Source organism: Sorex araneus, chromosome 7, assembly GCF_027595985.1.
Source record: "Sorex araneus isolate mSorAra2 chromosome 7, mSorAra2.pri, whole genome shotgun sequence".
Taxonomy (NCBI): Eukaryota; Metazoa; Chordata; class Mammalia; order Eulipotyphla; family Soricidae; genus Sorex; species Sorex araneus.
This window is the reverse complement of record NC_073308.1, coordinates 14037448-14061377: the sequence shown is the minus strand read 5'-3', so window position 1 is coordinate 14061377 and position 23930 is coordinate 14037448. Positions and strand designations below refer to the sequence as shown.

At 60.3% G+C, this 23930-nt stretch overlaps 2 protein-coding genes across 3 annotated transcripts in view; one reads left to right on the top strand and one right to left on the bottom strand.

Annotated features, from left to right (window-relative positions):
- Nucleotides 1-4368, top strand: part of KCNH1 (potassium voltage-gated channel subfamily H member 1) — a 64813-nt gene extending 60445 nt beyond the window's left edge. For both annotated transcript variants that reach the window (XM_055144964.1, XM_055144963.1), the window contains exon 11: nt 1850-4368. In XM_055144964.1, the coding sequence (XP_055000939.1) occupies nt 1850-2692 (843 nt within the window). In that variant the 3' untranslated portion in view covers nt 2693-4368. The remainder of the gene's footprint in view (nt 1-1849) is intronic.
- Nucleotides 4369-4494: 126 nt separating this feature from the next.
- Nucleotides 4495-22547, bottom strand: HHAT (hedgehog acyltransferase). Its single transcript, XM_004613032.2, has 12 exons — nt 22430-22547; nt 21834-21943; nt 21180-21247; nt 20997-21110; nt 19978-20172; nt 19442-19654; nt 17234-17405; nt 16288-16438; nt 15419-15454; nt 11037-11238; nt 6938-7082; nt 4495-5551 (listed from the first exon to the last, which is right to left on the bottom strand). The coding sequence occupies exons 2-12, from the start codon at nt 21922-21924 to the stop codon at nt 5460-5462; spliced, it is 1479 nt and encodes a 492-aa protein (XP_004613089.2). The 5' UTR covers nt 21925-21943; nt 22430-22547; the 3' UTR covers nt 4495-5459.
- Between the last annotated feature and the right edge of the window lie 1383 nt (nt 22548-23930).

Below are 23930 nucleotides of genomic sequence, written 5' to 3'. Positions count from 1 at the left end.
TTGTTGCTACAAGGGGAGGGGAGGTGTTGGGGGGGCCGGGAGATCATTCTCAGTCTGTGCCCCACTGCCCTGCAGCCATATCCCTCATGCCTCTGGCCGGGGGCTGAGCTGGGACTCCCGGTACCCATGGTGTCTTGTGCCTGCCTGTGGGGACATGCCGAGTCTCTGAGGCAGGGCTGCGGGGCACCTGCTGAGGGCTGGGAACATCTCACTGTCTCAGCACCGTACCTGCAGCAGCAGCAGCAGGACAGGGACCTGGAGAGGAACGGGGACGCGTGACACCCGGCTGCAGATCCCACTGCCCCATGGTCCCTGCAGCACCTTCAGCCCCGGCTGGGCCTCCCCAGCCTTTGCCTCCTCGCAGTGGGGCCAGTCCTGGCTTTGAGGCTCCGCCCCTTGGCTGGGCAGCCAGGCCTTTGGCCAGCAAGACCTATGCCCGCCTGCTCATTGTTCGAGCTATGCATGAGCCCAGCTGAGGCCCAGCCTGAACACGTGCTCACACGTGTCTGTACATGTCCACGCCCGTGTGTTATGTGTACCTGCACACACCTCAGCGTGCTGCTCCAGAAGTGCACACAGGACCAGGGAGAAAAGCGCCATTTCCTTTAGTGCAGTGGTGGCTGCTGGAAACCCCTGCTTTCTCCCTCAGCAGCCTTCTTCCTCGTCTCCTGACCTCCTGGGTGACCCCCAGGGTACAGCCTGGGTGTATGGGTAAGTGGGCACCAGACTCAAGGCCATGAGTGGGCCAGGCCTAGGGATGTGGGGCAGGGGTCTGCGGGCCCTGTGTCCTGCTCTGGGCACTGGCCCGTAGCCCTCTGCAGTGGCGAGACTAGCCTCATACTGTGTGCACCTGTGCCCAGCTGCTGCAGAGGTTGGGGATGGGCTCCGCTGGGCACCTGCTCCTTGTACCTCAGTGGACACTGGGCCCCTGTGAGACGGCACTTTCACCTGTCCCAGGGCTCTGGGCCAGCACTAAGTGCCAGCAGGGACATTGGGGACTGTCCCCAAGAAGTGAACAGGGATCCCAGAAATACTTGGTCCACCGGGCCGGACAGCTCAGTGCCAGGGACGTGCTAGGAACCACAGTGCCTATCTTCCAGCACCCTGAGGGACGCACCTGGAGCCTCGCCTCCACCTGGGTGAACTGCTCGGTCCCGTGCTGTGCCTGTGACTCCGCTGCTCCCAGAGCAGTCTCCAGGTGCCGAGCCCAGGCAGCTGCCCTAGCGTCATCTGGGTTTCAGCATTCCAGGATGGAGTGTGGACGCACAGCCCAGCACATGAGGCCCCCTCCCCGCACTGTTCCCACATGCATACAGTGCCTCCCATACGGCAGCTCACGGAAGGCAGCCCAGGGGGCTCCTGCTCCCAAGGATGCCGTGGGTACTCAGGGCCTTCCTGGCCAGCAGTGCAGAGCCTGTCGATCTGTACGTCCCAGCGGGCACCACGCTGCCCAATCTGACTGCACCTCCCTTGCTGCGGTTGGGGTGCTCTGAGGTGCCAGAGTGGAGCAGGCCGTGGCATACTCTGACCCCCAAGAGAGATGCTGGGAGTGTGGACCCAGCTTGGTCAGGGCATGATGGAGCCTCTGGGAGGCCACGGACAGCTGGGCTGTGGTGTGCCACAGCCGTGACAACACGGGTTCAGGAGTTCAGGAAAGCCTGGGCCTGACCTCTTGCAGAGTTGGGGTGTGGGCAGTGGCTGCGTTTCACTGTCCCTGTGGCGCCCTCCTCAGCCCTGCTGCTGCTGAGGTCAGTGCGAGGCAGCTCAGCAAAGCCGGGAGGAGGGGGACCCAGCCAGCAGGGGGGTTCCGGGCCCCCTGACCCTACGTGCCTCTGCCCTTCTCCCCCAGATCGTGTTCCGCAAGATCAGCGATGTCAAGCGGGAGGAGGAGGAGCGCAGGAAGCGCAAAGACGAGGCGCCCCTGGTGCTGCCCCCCGACCACCCGGTCCGTCGGCTCTTCCAGCGGTTTCGGCAGCAGAAGGAGGCCCGACTAGCTGCCGAGCGGGGGGGTCGCGACCCTGAAGACGTGGACGTGGAGAAGGGCGGGCGCCCGGCCCCAGAGTCCTGTGTGGTGACCGTGCGCGAGAGCCCCGCCACACCTGTGGCCTTGCAGGCTGCCCTGCCGGGGGCCTCTGACCAGGCCCGGCTGCAGGCTCCGGGGGCTGAGGGCCTGGGCCCCAAGGCAGCCGGCATGGAGGGTGCCAAGCGCCGGGGTTGGGCCCGCTTCCGGGACGCGGCAGGCGGGAGGGTTGAGGACTGGGACAAGGTGTCCAAGGCCGAGTCCATGGAGACTTTGCGGGAGCGGGGAAAGGCAGCGTGTGAGGCCACGCTGAAGAAGACGGACTCGTGTGACAGTGGCATCACCAGGAGTGACCTGCGCCTGGACAGTGCGGGTGAGGCCCGCAGCCCGCAAGACCGCAGCCCCGTGCTGCCCGAGGCCAAGCACTCCTTCTACCCCATCCCCGAGCAGACGCTGCAGGCTGCTGTGCTGGAGGTGAAGCTGGAGCTCAAGGAGGACCTGCAGGCCCTGGGCGCGCAGGTGGCCCGCCTGGAGCAGCAGCTGGGCCAGGTGCTGCGCCTACTGGCTGCCCGCCGGCCCACTCAGTCCCCACAGGAGCTCTTTGATGTCTCAGGGCCCCCGTCCCCCGCGGTGGCTGCAGAGGAGGACCAGGATGACTTCAGAGCCAGCTGAGGCTGGGCCAAGCTGGGTGGCGCCCTGCGGGTGTCCAGGGGCTGCGGGCTGGGGAGGACAGTGTCCTGTGGTACCCCTGGGCCTTGAGCTCAGATCCTGCTGAGCAGAAACTGCCCCGGGTCAGGGAGCTTGGGTATGTACAGGCATTGACTCACGTATGTACATACGTGTAAATACTCATGTACATACATGTATACTCATGTATGTGCACACATGTGCATTCATGTATGTACAGATGGCTCCTCAGCAGCTCCCCAGGCCCCCATATGGCTCAGATCTCCTCTACACAGACTTTGGGGTGCTGGTGTTCGCCCCTGGGTCCCTTGGGTACTGGGCTCTGTTTGCAAGGCCCCTCCTTTCCTTTGGGCTCAGGGCTCTTGGGGAGAAAAGCAGAAGAAAAGGAGGGAAGGAGGGAGGAAGTAGCTACCCTACAGCCAAGAGGCGGTTAGATGGGTCCTGAGGTCTGGCCTCACGGAGCCACCCACCTGAGGCCTTTCCCGTGGCAGACCCGTGTCCTATGGAGCACCTGCCTGACCCTGAGTATGGGGAGGGGGGATGCACAGGCTGGTCCTGGTGCCCCGAGGCCATGAGTTCCAGGCTGCTGAGAAGAAAGTGAGCAGAGGAGGGCCAAGCCGAGCGCAGGCTGCTGCCTGCGGGCTGGGTGTGAGCCAGCCCTGGGCTGCTCCCTCGCTGCTCTGAGCGGGGAAGGTGCCAGGACTGATGCTGGTGCGGAGCTGCGGGACAAACCTTCGCCAGCCCCTCGGGAGGCCGCTGCTGCCTGCGCCTGTGCCTGCGAGGGTCCTTCTGACTGGCCGGGCCCAGAGCCTGGCAAGAGTCCTCTGCTGTCCCTGTCCTCAGAAACCAGCCAGGCCGCCGTGTGCGCAGCAGCGCCTGCTCGCTGCCGCGGGCCGCAGGACCCAGCTTGGAAGCAATGTGCTGCACTTTCCGGGCACAGGGGATGGGGTCCTCAGTGTCGGGAGCCCCCTGGCGGGATAGGTCGTCATGTTTGCCCCCTTGGTTGCCCCTTGAGGGGTGAGAGCTGGCTCTGCAACTGGCTTCCCTTCTCATCCGCACCCTGGGCGGGTGGGGGAGGGGAAGGACCCCCTCTCCTGCCTGCATACCTCTGTGTCCCCCAGACTGCCTGGGGCGAACCAGATCACTGGAGATGTCACAAGAACAGTGCTTCAGCCTCAAGGGCCATGAGCGGGTCTCCTGTCCCCCTCCTCCCACCGCACAGGGGTCCCTGTGCCACCACCACAGCAGCTGTGGGAGAAAGGTCTCAGCCCTCTAGGCACCCAGTTCTAGCAAAGAATGTGAATTTACAGCTTCTATTTTCCCTCATGCCCTGGGGGACCCCTGAGTGGCATTCCCCATTGCTCCCCCAGCCCCATCCCTGGGACTCCCCACCCTCCTGCGGGGCCAGCAGTGGGGCCCTGGGCTGGGGGAGCTGCTTCTGCGGGGAGAGCCCCGAGCCGGGCCCCACTGGCTCTGTGAGAACTCCGCCCCGAGCAGCCACCTCTAAGAGCCCCTCCCCCCGGAGCAGCACCCCAAATGCTGCCGCCACAGCCCAGTGTATTGAAAGGCATCATCTCCACCTTTTTCAACAAGCACAAGGATATTTGTAAAACAGAAAAGTCTACTTTTATTTATTACAACAATAAACTATTTTACACAGACCCTCACATTCACCTGTCTATTCCCCTCACAGTTACAGAGGGCTCTCAGCGCACCCGAGAGGCCCGAGAGGGGCTGAAGGGGCTGATGGGAGCTGCCCCATGCTCCTGGGCGGTAGACAGAGGCACCTCCAGATGGGAGCCAAACACCGGTCAGCGCCTGCCAAACCCCCAAACACCAGTTTCTTGGGACGAGCAGTTCCCAAAGAGACCCACAGCTCACAGTCCAGAGTTTGCGGGTGGAGTGTGGGGGCCCAGAGACGGCCCTGAAGCTGAGGCACTGGCCTGACACATGGCTGACCCAGGTTGGATTTCCAATACCCTAAAGGGTCTCCTGAGCCCCCCATGAGTGATCCTTGGGCACTGCCAGGTGTGGCGCTAAAAAATTAATTTTTTTCAAAAAGCACAAGGAACACCTTTGGATAAGCATGAGAACTCAAATGCCCAGCGCTGACCACCTCTGCAAAGGGGCAGGTCCCTGTCAGATCCGCTGTCCCACAACAGTGTCCAGCAAGCCGGACTGGCGCCAGGGGCTGCAGTGTCAGGCGCAGGAGACCGAGCCTCTCCAGCGCCCCAGTGGGGCCCCAGTTCAGTGACACCCACAGGGAGCCCAGAGCAAATCAGGATTTTCTGCACCCTAGAAAAAAGGCTCCTTCTTTCCTGACCGCAAAGCCATGTGACTGGCTGGGCTGGGGCGGGTGGGAGAGGAGCACCCCTCACCTACCCCCATGCCTGCAGGCGCTGGAGTCACGGGCTACAGCTTGTGGCGGGTGAGAGCTAGAGTTCTCAGGCCCAGGGGGGCTGGCCCCCATTCCAGACTGGGGCTGAGTTCCCAAGACCACCTGTGGGCCATTCAAGAGCAGCAGCCAGGGAAGACATTGGCGCTCCCCCAGGCCATTTCTGGGCTGCCACCAAGAACTGCCCGCCCCATAAAGACAGAGAACCAGGGCCTGAGCCCCTCACAGAACGAGATTCTGGGACTCCCAAAGGTGAGGCATCATGTCCTCATGCCTGGACCCTGCTCCCTTACCCAGGGTCCCGTCAGGATAAACAGGGAGCACATGCTGGTGCTGTCTCAGGGTGCAGGATTGGGGTCAGTCCAGTGAGCACGTGTGGGCCCAGGCAATGCCCACGTGGGCGTAACAGTACAGAAACCCCAGCACCGACAGAGTCACCCAGGGCCAGCCTGCGGGAACGAGAGAAGAGCTGTGAGCAACATGGCCCTGCCCATCTGTCGCTTCACTGTCGGCCCTCCCCACCCCCCATCACCTGAGAGGGCATCCTCCTCCATCTGTTCTCTGTTCTCCCACACCCGGTGTGGGAAAGCGTGGATGAGGTATGAACGGGGCGTAAATGGGGCTTTCAGCAGTTTGGATCTTTGAGCCTCGGGAGTGACATGACCTTGGCTGGGGTCCCTCAAGGGACCCCTCAAGTCAAACAAGAGCAGGCTAGGGTGCTGGGCAGCAGTGGGAGATGTGGCTGACCCCAGTGACCCGGGAACAGTTAGTGGGTGGTAATGAGGAGTCTGGCTGTGCCACTACCACGGGCCCCTGCAGGAAGGGGCCCTCACCCAGCCTGGAAGGGCATGGACGGCAGGCACGGGCCTGAGAGGTGCAGGGCTACGGCAGAAGCCCAGGAGCTGCTGGTGCCTGTGCAGCCACCCCCAAGGCCGGAGTGAGGAGTGGGAGAAAGCGAAGGGGTGTCATGGGGGCTCAGCAGGCACTGGGAGCCCACACAACTGTGGGCAGGGCATGGGGTGAGGACCCCACAGCCTCCTTCCTTTCCCATGGCATCTGGAGGGTTCAAGATGAGCTGAATCCCCACCCAACCCTGGAGGCACTGGGCATGCACCCCCAAAGGCTGGGCCCTGCCCGTCCTCCGCTTCCTCCTCCTCAAGCCTCCCCAGCTGCACACCGAGTGGGTGTGGATTCCTCAGATCCAGTGCAACCCCCTGTGGCTGCTGCATCTACAAAGACCCTCAGGAGGAACCAGAGATGAGGGGGTTCATGTGGATCTGGGGGTGCAGTCACCACAAGCTGAGTCCCCCTGGAGGTCCGTGCCTGGGACTCAGGGCCTTGTGGGGTTCTCCTGGCATAGCCATGCTCGGCGCAAGATCTCAGCAGGTGTTTATTTTTTTCCTTTTTGGATCACATCCCACGATGCTCAGGGGTTACTCCTGGCTCTGCACTCAGGAATTACTCCTGGCAGTGCTTGGGGGACCATATGGGATGCCAGGGATCGAACCCGGGTCGGCCGCGTGCAAGGCAAACGCCCTCCCACTACGCTATCGCTCCGAGCCCTCAGCAGGTGTTTGGTAAATGGGGGCAGCACAGGGCTAGCCTGGGGCGGGGGAGGCTGGGGGACTCAGGGTACACAGAGCTGGGGGGCCACAGGCACTCAGGGCAGAAAGAGGAAGGGGCTGCACTCAGCCATGCCAAGACCACAGCCACCCTGGTATCAGGCCACAATGCTGTCCACATATGAGCATCACAGCCACGCCAAGACCGCAGTCATGCCACCTGCCCGTGCCCTCCCCCGCACAAGCCTCCCCTCACTCTGTGCCCTCCTGTACCTTGGATGAAGATCCGGTCCCAGTAGATCTGGCCCACCTGGCTGCCACCCAGGAAGACCAGGTTGGACAGGATGAGAGCGGCCGTGGCACAGGAGGCCAGCGCAGCATGCAGCCGGCAGCGAGCGGGCGGTGACAGCAGCCGGGCCTGTAGGGAGAGCGGGTCTCACTGGGGGACCCAACCCCCAAACCTCCTCCACCCCCCAGGAGAGTATATGTCACATGATCCTCGATGCCGCCTGGGGCTCCCTGAGCTTGAACCTGCATATAGATGCAGATTTGTAATGGGGGGGGGGGGGGGGCGGGTGCCCTAGCCACCAGGCACAGGTGCTGTTGAAACGGCTCCTAGCCTGGAAATCAGTGGAGAAGGCTAAGATTAGACCAAAGTCATGCCAAGGTCAGCTTCTGAGCTGGGTCAGACTCTGGGAGCTTGCACATCTATGGGACCCAGGACCAAGAGTGCTGTGGAGAGGGCAGGAGAATCCATCAGGTCCCCATGACCTGGGCAGAGCTCAGTGTGCCAGTGACCCCCCCGGTCCCCTCCAAGTATGAGGACACAGCTGCACCCAGAGCCAGGCCCCCAGAGGGGTCGAGCACCAGGACAGGAGCCCGCTCACCCCTCGTTCGGCTGCACTGAACTTGTGTCAAACCAGCTGGCTTTTCTGGGCAGTCATTTATTCCCATCTCCATGGCAACCCCATGCCTGGAAATCACATGACCACAGACTTGAGAAAGCTGTGAGGTGATAGCAGTCTGTGTGTGTGTGTGTGTGTGTGTGTGTGTGTGTGTGTGTGTGTGTGTGTGTGTCTGTGTGTCTGTGTTGTGTGGGGCCACTTGTCCATGGTGGGCTGGGGAGGCTGAGCATCAGATGCTCCCATATACCTGACAAGGCTCACATGGAGCTGCTGATGTTTGTCTGAGTGGGAAGAAGCTAAAAATGGACACGGGTGCTGAAACAGATGGAAAGTTTCCATGGACCTTCTGGAAGCTTCCTTGAGAGGCTACACTCCCTCCCCCACCCCCTCCCCCCAGAGTAAAAGATGAACAGGGTGGCAACTGTGGGACACAGCAGGAGGGTCAGAAGGGGGACCACGAAGAGGCACCCCTGGCTGTGCACAAGAAGAAGGGAAGGGGCCAGAGAGCACAGCAGGGAGGGTGCTGGCCTTCCATTCAGCTGACTCAGATTCCATCCTCAGCACCCCAGACGGTCCCATGAGCCTGCCAGGAGTGATCCCTGAGCACAGTCAAGGGATCTCAAAACAAACACAAAATCTAAACATCAGAGCTGTGCAGCTTCCTAGAGAGGCTCCTTAGGAGTCATCCCAGCATCTGTGGCTTCACCCCTGCACCCACCCTCCCCACCCTCCCCAATCCCTGCACTTACAGCCTCACCCCTGTATTCATCCTCCCTACTCTCTCTGAAGCCTCACTCCCCCATACTCACCCTCCCTATCCCTCACTCATCCCTGCATCCACCCTCCCTGGCCCTCACTTATCCTTGAATCCACCTTCTCCTGCCCTCACCCATCCCTGCATTTTACTGCCTTCACCCCTTCCAGAGTCCCTGCACTCATTCCTACATTCACTCCTAGGTTCACTTATTACTTTAGTCACTGTTTAATCATCAATGTGCTCCATCTGTCCACTCGTTGCTAACTTAGTCCTTCATTCATCTGCTCCATCACTCACCCGCTGTCTCATTCACTCATTGGTCCGTCATCTCACAGTGGCTGCTGTTGATTCCTGTGTAGATGGGGCAGGATCCCAGGTTCCAGCCTCAGGGCCTGCAGGGCCTGCAGGCCTGAACAAACATGGGGAAATGATTCTCCAGTGGAGGCCCTCACTGAGCGGGAGTGGACAGACATGCTGGGCAAGCCCAACTTCTCAAAAACCAGAGCTTGCCAGTTTCTTCATGCTGCACGTAGAGATTGAGGGGTCTGGACTCCCTGCAACCCAAACAAGCCCGCAGCATGAAGGCCTTTGAGACCCAAGACCCACGGAGAAGCTGGTGGGTCTGAGATGCAGAATCCCAGGCACAGAGCATGCCCAGAAGAGACCCCGCCTAGAGCAACATCACAGTGGACCATCTACAGCTCCAAGCTTTCCCCATTGGCAACTCCCAGGCAATGGACTGGGGCAGGAAGGCAGTTTGGGAAAACTGTATAGAAACTAACTTAGCAGAGGAGAAGAGGTATATTTCCCCATGCTAGGGGTGCCACCTCTCTATGAGATGTGGGGTGCATTTCCCCCTCCTGGGGGTGCCAGCTCTCTGCTCAGATGTGAACTTTTGGGCTGCAGTGATAGCACAGTGGGTAAGGCATTTGCCTTTCACGCAGCCGACCTGGGTTCAATTCCCAGCATCCCATATGGTCCCCTGAGCACCGCCAGGAGTAATTCCTGAGTGCAGAGCCAGGAGTAATCCCTGTGCATCGCTAGGTGTGACCCAAAGAGAAAAAAAAGTGAACTTTCTTCCTTTTACTTTATTTTCTCCATTGTGGGAATTTGCTAGCAGTTCTACTTGGGATGTGTAGTTGGCTCTATCTAGTCAGGAGCAGCCAGTGCTCTCTCAAGTGTTGATTCCCTTTCTCCTCCTCATTCCCCAGTGGAACTGCTTGCTTTCCGCCAGTCTCTCAGGTGATGTGGGCTGCAGGCTAGCAGCTTGTGGAGTCAGAGCTGAGCTTCAAAGAATCAAGCCACCCTGGACACACAAAACTATCAGCAAAAGGGAAGGACATGGGGGGGTTCAGAGCACAGGACAGGCCTTGACCACAAGAAACTGTCTGGGAACCAATTCATTTGTCTCCATTTCCGTTGCACGGGCAAGTACTATCCAAACACATGGGAAGCCCCCACCACTAAGACACAATGCATCTGTGTGCTTTTTTGATAGACAGCCATTGTGTAAGTGAACGTCATTTCAGATAAAAACTGCTAGAACAAAGCCCATCACTGCAGGAATGTGGCTGTGCTCAGATCATCACACACCATCCAGGTCAGCGTCACTGCCTGCAGTGGGAGAGCCCTCAGTGGCAGTCAAGGGTTTCTAATGGGTGAGGTGTCCCTAGAAAGGGAAGGTAGGGTGGTAGAACCCCAGAGGTTCTGCTCTCCACTGTCCCCGGGCCAGCAATGCTCTCCTGCCAGAAGCACATACTCTATTTCTAGAACAGGTCCCACACCTTGAACCTGAGGCCTGGCCTGAGCCCAGGGTGGGTAAGACTCTGGTCTGAGTTCTAACACGCTAGAATAAAAGGGAGAGGAGGTGCTTAATTGGTTCTGAGGCTTTTTGTTAAATAAGAAGGTGATATTTGAAGAAAAAGAAAAAAATATCCAAAGGGTGACCTGTACCAAGCTTGGTCAGCTCAAATTTGGGATAAGACAAGCTACGGTGGAGGTGGCAGCAGCTCCGTGTCTCGGGAACAGCTGCTCTAGATGCCACATGTATGCATACAGGAAAAGTGAGAGCCAGCGGTGGACACTGCTCAGCCACAAGGGTCTGGTCTGAATAACTGAACTGAATAGCGGGACTCTTCCCCCGCCCCACCAAAGTCCACGTGTATTATTATCTCATCCTCCATGGGCCATAACGATACAGGGATCCAGGCAACCAAGGTGCAATGACAGGCAGCGCCATCTCCTTTCACACGCTAAACTCGCCCCAAGTTCACACTCCATCCTGTGTGCTAAACCCTGCCCCGTCCCATATGCTAAACCCAGACTACCTGCATACTAACCCAGCCCCATCCCACATTCTAAGCCCAGTCTGCTTGCATGCTAAGCACACAGTGCCCTATCCTGTGTGCTAAGTCCCGCCCCACTCACACACTAAGCCCAGTTATTTGCATACCAAGCCCACCCCATCCCACGTATTAAGCCCAGCCTATTTGCATGCTAAGCCCCACCCCATCCCACATGCCAATCCCAGCCTATATGCATGCTAAGCACCGCCCCATATGCTGTGCCAGCCCCGTCTGTTGTGCAGGCTGTGCCCAGATTCTTACTCTCCTACGTCTGGGCTCGTGGAGGCTTGAATGGCCATAGCGGGACACACTCGTGACCACCTTCCTCTACCTTTTTCCCACCCAGTCTCAGGGTCCGCGCTCACCAGGCTGTCCCGCACCCGCGGGGTCTCCGCCAGCCTCCGCACAGCACCCTCCACTGTGACGCCCAGCCAGTTGAGTGCCGCCCAGCACCATAGATCCTCGTGTCCGCCATGCCAGAAACTCACGAAGGCAAAGGTCAGCGCTGTGGACAGCAGTGTTCCCAGCAGGCCGTGCCGAGACCCGCCTGCGGGGATGTACACGTACCTAGAAAGAAGCCAGGCGATTTCTGCAAATCTGCAGTGTTTGGTCCCCACCCGTTGCCACCCGTTCTCCCGGCCCACCTCCCTGGAGGCGCCCAGCACCCCAGGGGCAGCGCGATCAGGCCAGGGCTTCCCAGGCAGGCTGCCCACTCGCAGTCCCATCCCAGCTCCACACCATGGGCCACAACAACCCAAAGTGAACATGACGCCAGTCACTGCACACCACCCCACTCCCACCCTCATTCTGTGCGTGGGGGTGCAGGGGGAGTATCTGAGGTGGGAGGTGGGTGCTGACAGCAGGAACTCAGAGAAGGCTCCCCACCAGCTAAGGGAACACACTGCTCCTGCCCACTGCACGGGGGTGTCAGGGCACAGGGCCACCTGCGACCATGCAAGGTGGCGAGGAGGCCCAGTGCCAGGTCTAGCAAAGCTGGCCAGTCCCTGCAAACCACTTTCCTGCCGGAAATGTCTGGACGGCAGCAGGCCCCTCTCTCTCCTGGAAGCCTGACCGTCCTGGTCCCATGGCACTCCTGGGGCCCCCAGGCCCCTCTACTACAGAATAGCCCGGGAACCTTGTGCAACCAGGGCAGAGGGGGCTGAGTTTCCGCATGCCTGAATGGCCGCCCAGCCCCACCATAACCCAAGTTTCCTGGCCACTAGCCCATGTCACCACCTCCTACCCTGAGGATGCTAAGAGCACTTTTAAAGACGGGCAAGGCAGGGGAACATGAGGAAAGCTGGAAGGGGGGGCAGAGGGGAAATGCACATTATGGTGGGAAGAACCCTCTCACATGGTGTGGGGGCACGTGGACCCCAGGCTTCCTCCTCTCCCCTCAGGGCTGAGCGGCCTACTCAGTAGTTTCAGGGCTGGAAAGGGTGCTGAGGAGGGGTCAGAGGCTTAGACACTCTCAGGGAAGCCATGGTCACTCACACGGGCCAGAGTTGCCTGTGGAGCTAATCCAGGAGGGCAGAGATGCAGGGAGACAACAGTGCATTGCACAGGCAGCACTTAGTACTCAGTACCCCACGGGCTCCCCAAAACACCCTGCTGTTGAATTAGGACCCATGGGTCTGCAGGAGCTGTGACCATAGCAGAGAGTGTGGGAGCTTGCAGGGGCTATGGGGGATGAGCAGCAGGGGAAGGGGGCTGCAGGGGTACACAGGGGGCACAGGGGCAGGGGGCTGCAGGGGACATGGGGCAGCAGGGGGCTGCGAGGGACGTGGGGGCTGGCAGCAGTGCCAGTGACTGCAGCCTGCTGGTTAGAGCCTGGCCATCCTGTGGGAAACATGTCCAAAGCTCCTCCATGTGAGCCTGGGGCACCTGGGGAGGCTCTGGGGCACCCATGTATTAGGAGGGCCAAGAAAGGCACTGGGACCTTGGGGAGGGGCAGGGTCCCCAAGTCCATAGCAGAGTGGCCGCCGGGGCCCAGGGCAGGGCAGGGCCGGGGCCCAGGGCAGCCCTCCCACTCCATGCACCTGCCCTGCATGAGGCCGAAGCCCCACCCCACCCCCACCAGGAGCGCAAGGATCCCTGAAGCCAGGAGCAGGGTTCTCTGAGCACAGGCATGTCCCCTGGGTGCTCAAGACACTCAGCACCGGATACTGAGGGGCTGGGTCCTCCCTCAGAGGAGAGGCTCAAGCCCTGGGGGTCTGTGGGGCGGGGTGCAGAGATGGGGGATTCAGCACACAGTGCGCAGTGTGGAGTACAGAGGCCCACACTAAGAGCCCACATGGATGCCTCAGGCCCAGCTCCTATGTCTATTCTGTGTCAAGCTCAGGGACAGGTGGCACTTTCTAGAAGGAGAGCATGGACGATGGCATCCAGCTGACTGGGGACCGTTTACAGAGGGTCACTTACCGCGCACTCGCTTTTGAGGGAGTGCAAAATCTGCCCTCAAGGTATCAGAGGGGAAAGGGATAGAAAGTTCCAGACCCAATGGAACAGGCTGTCCCAGGAATGCAAATGGGGGTAAACAAGACTGAAGGTGGGAGCAGCATGTCCCCTTGGCCAGTTCTGAGCCACCTCTGGGGTCCGAGTGGGGACAGACATGGCCCCCAACTCATCCCACTCCCAGGAATGCCTCTTGCCCCTGGCATGAAGCAAGGCTACGGGGCCTCCCACACCTTATCTCCTGGCAGCCCTCTCCCACTGTGCAGGGGTCTTCCCCGGGGTCCATGTTCACCCCGCACCACCTCACACAGGAATCTGGACAGAGGCTTGGAGCCCGCGACTCCCTCTGACCCTGGTTCTGCTCCTGGGTTTCAGCATGCCCTGCTGTGCCCACCCATACCAGCTTCCCTGCCTGGATCCAGACACCCACAAGGCAGGCTGGGGGCCAGCCCTGTGGGGACCCCAATTTGTACTTCCCTACCTTAGGGGCCTCAAGCTCATTGCCCGCCATCCCCTTTTCAGAAACAAGATCACCCAGTCCTCCTGAAATCTACCTTCTTGAAGTGAATGAACAGAAAGTCCCGCCATGTACCATGCTGCAGATGCCATTTTTGGCACATGGGAAGCTCAGGGACCACCGCTCATGATGCCTTTGTGACTCCCCAGCAAGAAACATGAAAGTGGGAGCGCCCTGCACCCTTGCAGAGGCCCTCAGCACAAACCAGAAATAAAGGAACCTGCCTGGCTGGAGAACCACCAACACGATGCAGAGTCCTGACAGAAGCCATCAGATCCAACTCCTGAGACCTCCTGGCCATCGGGAGCACCCCAGGGGCCTTGTGCACAGTGGGCAGAGGTGTGGGTGTGTGCACCCCGCTTTCTGTCACTGTAGCCCCCCCACTGGAGGGCTCATCGCCTTCCCTGCTACCCAGGCACTCTGGACTCGGCTTCATGGGAGAATGGCTGCAGCACGGACATAGAGGGACATGCTGACCACACACTGCAGGTAAGAAAAGTGGCCAAAGAGGAGGACGAAGGGGAGCACAGAAATGTCACGAGTCTCCGTTGCTGCCACTACCAGTTTCCAGAACCTTCCCTGCCCTCACTGTGCACTGGCGCAATGTGTTGAATTCATCTTCCTTCCAAACATACCTGCTAGTTTCCATGCAAAAATCAATCCCTATCAGAGAGAGCGGCGGGGCTGGGGGGAGAGGGAGAGAGAGAGGGAGAGAGAGAGGGAGGGGTGAGAGAAAGGGGCAGGGAGAGAGAAGGGGAGGGAGGGAAGGAGAGATAGATGGAGAGGGGAGAGGGAGAGGGCGTACACCAGCTGACCGACCATCCCAGAGGAGCTGGGCAGTGCCCGACCCAGCCTGAAGCTCCGATAGAGTCCTAGGAGCACCTTTCCAGAACATCCAGTCCACTCCAGTGTGAAAGAGGGGGCTGTCCCAACCCCGGCTCCATCATGCTACCCTGTCATGAGGGGGTGTGGATGCTCCCTGGTGCTGCCAAAGCTCTCAAGTCTCGTGAGCACCCTGTGTGCCCCCCTTGTAACTTGAGCAGAGCCGACACTGGCAGGGCGCCCCTCCTCCATGACCCCCCAACAAAGGTATGACAAGCTGGTGTTGTGGTCTGCATAGGGCTGGCCTGAGTCTCTTCACCCCAGAGAAGCTGCTGGGGCTGACTCAGCACTGACAGGTCAAAGCTGAGGTCAGGCCGGGGTTGGTAGACAGAAAGGCCTCACAGAAGAGGCCAAGTCAAGGGAACCGCACCATCACCTCCAGCTCAGCTGAGGAGCTGACCTCTGCCCCCAGCCCTGCAGCACTCACAGGGACCCACAAAGCCCCGGCTAGCGCACAAGATCCCCACGTGCCCACATGGACCACAGATGGCTGGGCCCTGGTGGAGGGGCCAATCTGGTGAGACAAATGGGGTTCATGAAACATGAGGCTGGAGGCTACAGCCAGGGTGAACCAGGAGGGGCGGCTGACCCCCAGGAAGGGATCCACTGAGGTGGGGGAGGGAGCCTGTGTGAAAGGCCTAAATGTCCCCAGTGCACTGAGCTTGGAGCTTTTTCTAGGCTCACAGCTGTGGAGCCCAGAGCTGCTGGAATCCTGCCACTTCAGTGCCCTTTAAAGCAACACACTCCCAGGGAAAACCAGCCCAGCCCCTACTGAGAGGGTACAGAGAGGGGCCCCGCTACAGGGACCACGGCAGGGGCCACCACAGTGACAGCTCAGTGGGGTTGTGTCCATCCCAGCTTCCCACAAGACCACCCACCGCGGCCACTGCTTACCTAATGAGGAACTCGTGCAGTCCAACATCAAAGGTCCTGGTGGAGGAGACGTATCAGCTGGATGCTGGAGCCCAGGGGACGGGGCTTCTCGAGACACAGGGCCCTGTCACACCCTAGTCCTCTGGGGGAAGAGGGCTCCCTGGGCCTGCCACCCACCTCCCATCCAGTAGTAGACCCCTCAGCACCGTCTCTCCAGTTTGCTTGGCTCTGGCAGGAAACAATACAGGCAACAAAGGCCCCTGGTAGTTTTATTTTGTCACTGAATGACTTTCTTTTGTACTTGTTTGTATTTTGTTATTTAACGTCTGTTAATTCCTATACCCAGCCATGCCCAGGACTGCTCCCAGCTTGCATCTAGGTGCTCACTCCCCACTCAGTGCTCTGGGATCAGGCAGGGTCTGGATCACGCCAGGCCTCCTGCAGGCTGAGGCCCTTTGGGGCCTGCTTCCTCCCTCTCATGTGCAACATGCTCCGGCCACACCCCCAGCTGCAGGCACCCAGGGGCTCCCCTAGCCCTGAACCACCACCACCATGGACCCTTCAGTTCCTTTGTGCCCAAAGAGCAGACAGCCATGAAGGCCTGAGAGAGCAGCCAGCTATAGCGAGAGGTGAGAGGTCAAAGCTATCTGCATGTGTGTGCTCATGTGTCAGTACATGCATGCGTGTGCATGTATGTGTGTGCATGTGTATAGGTGCATGCATATGTGCACATGTGTGTGCAAGTGTGTGCACTGTGACACATGTACATGTCTGGCTCTCTTCAATTATCTTGCAACCGGATTCCATTTCCAAGAGATTACCTCCATTCCCCCTGTTACGGTCCCTGGGTGTGGCTGACCCACACAGTCCCTCCCTGGCTGAGCACTGACCTCCACATGCCCGTGAAGCTGAACGTGGTGCTGACGCAGCGTGGCAGGGGCGGCGCCGTGAGCCCATCGAGGCGCATGAGCAGAGCAGGAACCCCGAAGAGCACCAGGTATTTCACATAGAAGAAGAGCACCTGGGCCAACGCTAGTCCTCCTGGAAGACAGGGGGACCTCAGGAAGTGGGTGCAGTGTCCTGGAGACAGCTCCCTACAGACAGGCGCTGGGCTCTGGAGCTTCCAGGGAAAGGTGCAACTCAGAGTGTGGTGGGGAATTCAGAACGTGAGCCCAGGGCTGGAGTGACAGAGTGGGGTTAACACAGGTTCAATCACCAACACTGCACATGATCTCCCGAACACTGCCAGGAATAAGGCCCGAGAGCAGAGACTAAATCCTGGGTACTATCTGGTGTAGCACCAAAGTTAAAAAAAAAAATCAGTCTACGCCCATGGGGAAATAAGAACCAAAGAGATGAAGTGAGGGCAGGCAGGTGGAGAGAAGTGAGCAGGCAGGATGGGCTGAGGCTAACAGGGCGGGTGTGTGACCTTCTGCACTGTCCATGCTACCAGCTCTTCACCCCACAGACACCCCAGACCAAAGCTCCCCGGGGAGGCATGGATTTACAGTCTCCAGGAAAAGCTGGACCTGCCCCCAGAGGAGAACCTGCGACGTGCTTTCCTTCAGACCCACAACACCTAAGAGCCCTGAGGCTGGGAGCAGGCATGCAGGTGGCACCCCACGACTGGACCCAATGCTCAGAGGTGTCTGTCCACCTCATCCACTTGGCGCCAAGAGAAACAAGACGGAAAAGGTGTGACAATGGCCCGTGGCCCCACCCCTCGTCGCTCTTCTCCACCCCTAGCCCGCCATGTGTCCCACCCATCATGGCACAACCCACGTGTCCCGTGAAGCCCCACCAGCCCCAGGCCAGCACAGCTCTGGGGACAGTTACCTAAGGTCCAGGCAGACACGGCGCTCAGTAGGGGTGTGCTGCTGCAGATGGCGTGCGTGTACATGAGGTGCACCATGAGCTCCGCGAGCCCCCACCAGCACAGCAGGCGGCCCAGCCCCACCGCTAGGGCCAGCAGGCCCGCCCTCGGGGGTCCTGGTTCCTGCTGCTGCATCTGCAGGGGAGACAGGTATTAGACGGACACCCACCCCTTCCTTCTAGAAACTTCCAAACAGTTCCTGTGACGTGTGTAATCGACTTCCCACAATTCTGCTAGGGCCAGGAGAGGCAGGTAGGCAGGTGGCTGGGCAGAGGAGGCAAAGTTCAGTACGAACCTGCTGTAGGCCCAAGCCTGTCCAGTGCCAAGAGCCAAGGCAGGCTCCGAGTCCTCTGCCCCAGCCAGCCACCAGGCCCACTCCCTGCCACTGCCACGGGGTCCCTCCCAGACTGCCAATTCATCCTAGCCAGCAACCCCCCAGACTGTGGCTATTTTCATGTTGAGGATGGGGGGACATTTGTGCCAGACTGCCAGCCATAGGGTGAAATGGGCCAGAACCAGGTTCTGCTTCCAGTTCCCGTCCAGAAACAGAGTATGGCCATACTGGGCTTCTCTGTCTGGCTCCTTCTCCAGGACATGAAATCAGTAGAATGGCCTTTCCCACTGCCCACACCCTGTGGCTGCCTCCTGGCCTCTCTGGACAGCACTCTCAAGCTGGTCTGAGCCTTCCCCTGAAGCACCACACGCCCCAGTGTGAGGAGAGACAGTCTCAGTGGGCTCTGTCCTCCAGCCAGAGGCCTGGTCCAGGGACAGCTGGGAGGGAGGGAAGCTGAGTCACAGGCGCTCCTTCACCCAAAGCCCTGCAGCCTGGACTCAGCCGTGTGGCAAGGCTGGCTCCCAGTCTGCTGAGGCAGCTTGCAGGACGAGGTGTCCCCCAGGAGGAAGCTGGCCCCAAGGCCTCAGGGCTGCCCTGGGCCACACACAGGGTGCAAGGCTCAGGCCTCTGGGGGTGGGAATTCCCAGAGACCCTGGGGCTATCAAACCACCGTGGGGCTCTGCTGCCCCCTGCTGGACTCCGAGGACCTTGCTGTGCACAGGGATCCTTCCATCCCGATGTTCCTGCCTATTGTTCCAGCTTCCATCCTTCTTTCAGAGGTCAGGCAGGGTGAGTGTCTGGGCCGAGGCTCTCCTGGGGATGAGGATACTCTCACCCCCAGACTCCTGTACACGTCTAGTCCCTACTGCTCTTTCTCCTCCAGGTAAGTGGCTGCAGACCCCCTACCCACCAGCTTCCCCTGCCTCCACTCACAAGCTCTGCCTCAGTCAATGCACCAGGGCCCTCCCCAGACCCCTCCAGTCTCGCCTGGACCTGTGTGTGCTGGTATGTTCATGTGCTGGGTGTGTAAACACAGCCACATGTGTATAGTGTGGCAGTGACAAGTCTGTGAGCATATGTACATGGATTGTACATGCTACATGTATATGATGCACACATGTGTTCATGTGTCACATAGCTATTTAGACACTACTATGTTTGGTGGCTACAGTGTATACATAGCATGTGCACATGTGTGTTCTCGTGCAGTGTGCATGGATTGGGTTATGCAAGTGCATGTGTGGGGGTCTGTAGACATGTGCACCCATGTTCCTGCATTTACAAACATGTGCAGATGTGTGTGCTGTGGGTCCACATATGGCCCATGTGTGCAAAGTTCCCTATGAACACACACATCCATGTGTGCATCAGGATGGGTGGGGTGGGCCTGAGCTGCCAGGACCAAAACCTACATTACGGCCACAGGACAGGACGCAAGAATGGAGGCTGGGGAGAGGAAGTGTGAGACAGTGGAGGGGACCCCAGCTTCACCCCAAGGATCCAAACAGGCCCCTGAACCCACAACAGAACTGATGCAACTCGTGAAGGTCAGAGACCCTTCACAGGAGTTACCTGCAGTGGCTTATGCAAACCTCATCAAGTGCCCCAGGTTCCTAGGCCCATCCCATGACACTAGGCACCTGGGCTCCGTGGACATGGGACAGGTCCAGGACACACACAGGCAGGGAAGAGCCAGGGCTCAGGGCCAGGGGCAGGCAGGGGAGAGTCGGGGCCCGGGGTGGGCAGGGGAAAAGTGGGGTGGGGGTGGGGGGGTGGAGTGGGCAAGGGAAAGATGGGGCCTAGCATGGGCAGGAGAGAGCCGGGGCAGGCAGCCTACCTGGCGGAGGAAGCGCGGAAAGCTGAGGAAGGGGCCATTGTGGAAAGCTGGGTAGTAGAAGACGTAGGCCAGCACCCAGGGGAAGCAGTGAGCGCGGGGTCCAGGGGGTGGCCGCCAGCAGAGCTCCAGGCTACAGCCAGTGCAGTGCAGGCAGCGCACGGCCAGCGTGAACTGCAGCAGGTAGAACTCGTCCTCAGAGCCATACCAGCCTCGCTGCAAAGGCACATGTAGGTCAGGGCTACCAGCTGGGCCCTCGCAGCAGCCCGTGCTCAGTGGAGGTGGGGGGAGGGGATACTGCATGGGGACGGTGACATCGGCGCCATCCATGTCACCAGGCTGGAGAAAGGGGCCCTTCCACCCTGGGCAGCCCAAAAGACAAACCCTATACCACCCCATGTGGCCACCAGAGAGAGCCCATCATGGTTCCTGCGTCCACCCTGCATGGCCACCAGAAGACCCCACTGTGGCTCCTCTAGAAACTAGCACCCGGGCCCCCAAGGTCAGCAGGCCCAGCTTCCCTGGAAGGAGACACTTGCCTTGAGCTGATCCACATGCTCCAGGCGCAGTGAGGACAGCAGCAGCAGAGCACTGAGCCAGGACAGGACGGGTGAGCGTAGCTGGGCCACGCAGAAGGCCACACTGGCGTACAGGACCACCATGGCCAGCCCTGCGGCCCCCAGCACACACCAGCAGGCCCAGGCTCCATAGGTGCCGAGGACCCAGGGCCGGAGCTGGGGGACAGAAGGGAGAGGTGGGGACAGAGCCAGGCACACCCCCCACACAAAGGCAAGTGGACAACACGTCCACAGGCCCGCTCACACCCCAGCATGATAGCACCCGGACTGGACCCAGAGGATCCTCTATCAAAGTCAAAATGACTGCAGATGCTACCATGACAGTGACCACAGCCCCACGGAGTGACCTCTGCCCCACGGACAGTGACCACAGCCCCACACAGTGACCACAGCCCCACGGAGTGACCTCAGCCCCACGGACAGTGACCACAGCCCCATGGACAGTGACCACAGCCTCATGAACAGTGACCACAGCCCCACAGACAATGACCACAGCCCCACAGAGTGACCTCAGCCCCACGGAGTGACCTCAGCCCCACAGACAGTGACCACAGCCCCACACAGTGACCACAGCCCCACGGAGTGACCACAGCCCCACAGACAGTGACCATAGCCTCATGAACAGTGACCACAGCCCCACAGACAGTGACCACAGCCCCACGGAGTGACCTCAGCCCCACGGACAGTGACCACAGTCCCACAGACAGTGACCACAGCCTCATGAACAGTGACCACAGTCTCACAGACAGTGACCACAGCCCTACAGCCCCATAGTGACCACAGTCCCATAGCCTCACAGACAATGGCCACAGTCCCACAATGATCATGGCCCCACAGACAGTGACCACAGTCCCACATACTCCCCTGCCCCACCAACCATACTACCCTCGATGCATCTCCACCCACCTTCCCCTGCTGAGGGACACACTGAGTCCCCCGATTCCTGCTCCTATCGGCAAGACGTGGGGGGCCTGGCCTACCTTTGGGATAAACCAGCTGGCGAGCTGGGACGTGGCCATGTGGCCCAGCAGCAGCCAGGCAAGCCGCCGCCGCCCCCACTCCATCCAGAAGCTCCACTCAAAGTCAGTTGGATCCTGAGCAGGAAGACAAGTCAGGGGCACCCCCGCTGGCCCCCCCCCTCCGCCCATCGTACCCTCTTGTACCCTCTTGAGTCCTCCAAACAAGGTGCCCGGCTCCAGCTCAAACTCCAGGTCCAGCTCGGTGGCGTGTTCTGTGGAGGCAGATTCCGTGAAGGCAGGGAAGCAGGGAGAGGCATGGCCAGGCACTGCCCACCAGAGCAACTGTCCACCCCGCAGCACTTCATTTCCTGGGAAGGCTTCCTGGGGCCCAAGGTCCCAGACATGGGTGTTAGGTGGGGTGCTTTGGGGTAGCCCTTCCTACAACAGAGGTCAGGGAGAGGCAACCAAGGGGAGCCAAGGGTGAGGGCCAGTGTCCCTACTGATAAGATGCTGCAGAGCAGAGTTGGTGCCCCTGGGAAGGGACTGGTGGATGGAGAGCGCAGGCAGGGCAGGCAGGTGAGGGTGTGCAAGGCACCGCTGCCGCTGAACAGCCTGGCTCCACCCGCCAGGTTACCCAGTGATGGGGCAGACAGACATGGACCAGAAACAGCTGGTGGCAGGTGCAGTGGGCAGCAGTGCTGGCCGAGGGAGCCGTGTCCTAGGGACGGTGATGGTGGGCAACCACATCCTCTCTTCCAGGTGCCCGAACACCACAGACAAGACAGGATCCACAAACTACAAGCCTGAGGCCCATGATCCTGCACCAAGACCAGGATGTTGGAGAGCTACCTTCCTTACCTCTGGAGACTTTGTACACCTCCCGGAAGGAGTAGAGGTGGAAGCCAAGCGAGGCCAGCAGGTACAGGCCCAGCTCCCAGCGGGGCACCATGGCTGCCTCAAAGAGGCTCCTGGAAGAGAGAGGTCGACATCAGTGGTAGCCATAGATGACCCTCCTCTGGACAGATCAGGTCACATCTGCCATGTCAGCAGATCTTGCACCATGTACATGTACACGAGTGTAATGCACATATATATATGTGCATAACATATATGCTTGATCCACCAAGCACCACCAGGAGTGATCCCTGAGCAGAGAGCCAGATGTCAGCCCTGAGCACTGCTGGGTGTGGCCCTTCCCTCCAAATGTTCTTAAACATGTATGCAGACATACACATGTGTATACAGAAACAGCACTGCATACAAAACTGTGCATACTCAAACATGTACACATGAACAAGTGAGCACAGCACACACTCATATATGTATGTCCACAAGTGAGCATATGACTACATGTACATGCTGTGTTCACTTGTGCATGCACATACACATGTGATCATAGCTGCCCCCTGGCCCCAGCAGCATAACTAGACAGTGTAGGCTCACCCAGACCTCACCTGGCTGAAGGGCTGGGGACAGCAGGGCCTGCAGGCCAGTCCTGGGCATGGGTGTCCCACACCTTAGCCTGCAGCCATCACCTCCTCTTCAGTCCCCTCCACCTGCTGGCTCCACATTCTGGGCAAGTGTGGGGAGGTGTGGGAAGGTGCTGGTTCAGGGCTCTGGCCTGGCTCCACCTCACGTGTGAAACCCGCAGAGGACTCAGGCCCCAACTCCATGTATCCCTAGAGCCCCTCTGGGTGCAGCTCTGGAGACCCTCAAGCTCCATGACTACTATCAGGAGACCCTCAGGCCCTGCAGATGGCTAGCCCAGATGGCCAGCCCAGATGGCCAAGAACCTCGGAGCCCCTCAGGCCTCCTAGCACCACTGGGAAAATTCCCAAAATCGACTTCCCAGGAAAACATAAACAGTAGCTAAAGCCTGGGGAAGCAGAGGCCAGCTGGAGGTTCGGCCTTCCCTTTCTGGAACCTTCCTTCATTCTGCGACCGAAAGACAGACTGCTGAGCCCAGAGCTAGCGGTGGGGGAGAGGGTGTCGACAGTGGTAGCGTCTGTGTAGAATTAGGACTCCGTTCTACCAGCACTAAGGCTACCAGGGCAAGGGGAAGAGAAACTGCTCAGGTTCTGGCTCTCAGGCAGGGACGCCTCCAAACTCCTGCTGCTGCCACCCCCCCCCCCCCCCGCCTGAGACCCCGACCTGGACCCAAGGGGGCAGAGCAGGCGGGATGGCCCCGCCCAGCGCCCACTCCCTGCTCCGGGAGACGGGGGAGGGAGGGCTGAGAACTTTTCCCCATAAACACTGTGGGCGAGGCTTAGAAGAAAGGAGACACTGAGAAATGAGAGAAACCAAGTCCCCAACACAAGAAGCGCCAACTTGGGCTGGTTCAACTCCCACACCTGTCCGCAGCCAACTGACCTGAGGAGCCCGAATCTGCCCACAGCAGCCAGTCCCGCCCTCCCAAGAAACCCCGGCCCGGCCCCGCCCCCGCCCGCCAGTTCCCGCAAGCCCCAGTCCGGCCCCTGCTCCGCGGCCCCGCCCCGCCCGGCCCTCAAACCCCGCCCCTCCCACTTCCCGCCAGGCCCACAGGCCCCGCCCTTGCCCCGCCCCGCCAGGCCCACAGGCCCCGCCCCTGACCCGCCAGGTCCATAAGCCCCGCCCCCCCGCCCCGGCCCCGCCAGGCCCGCCCCGGCCCCGCCGCCTCTTCCCAGCGCCGACCTACGTGGGGGGGCGCGCGCAGAAGCCGGCGGAAGTGGAAGGCGCGCTCTGCCCTGCGGCCCGCCTGCCCCCGGCCCGCGCGAACCCGGCCCGCGCCCGCCCCGGCCGCGCAGCCGCGCCCTCACTCCCCCTCGGCCCCCACCCCCACCCCCGCCCGCGGCCCCCCTCCCGCAAGCACTTCGCGGCCCGGGAACGCACCTCACGGCCTCCTCGCAGCGGCCCGTGCGCGCCCCCGGAGCGCGGCCCCGGACAGGCCCCTCCCCGGATCCCCGAGGCCGGCGCGGG

Excerpts from the sequence above, each read along its gene's own strand:
- HHAT (XM_004613032.2), bottom strand. The coding sequence starts at position 21,924 with ATGGTGCCCCGCTGGGAGCTGGGCCTGTACCTGCTGGCCTCGCTTGGC. Across the intron at positions 20,173-20,996 it reads CCAGCTGGTTTATCCCAAAG|CTCCGGCCCTGGGTCCTCGG; the intron begins GTAGGCCAGGCC and ends TCTGTCCCCCAG. Across the intron at positions 7,083-11,036 it reads CGCGGGTGCGGGACAGCCTG|GCCCGGCTGCTGTCACCGCC; the intron begins GTGAGCGCGGAC and ends CTCTCCCTACAG.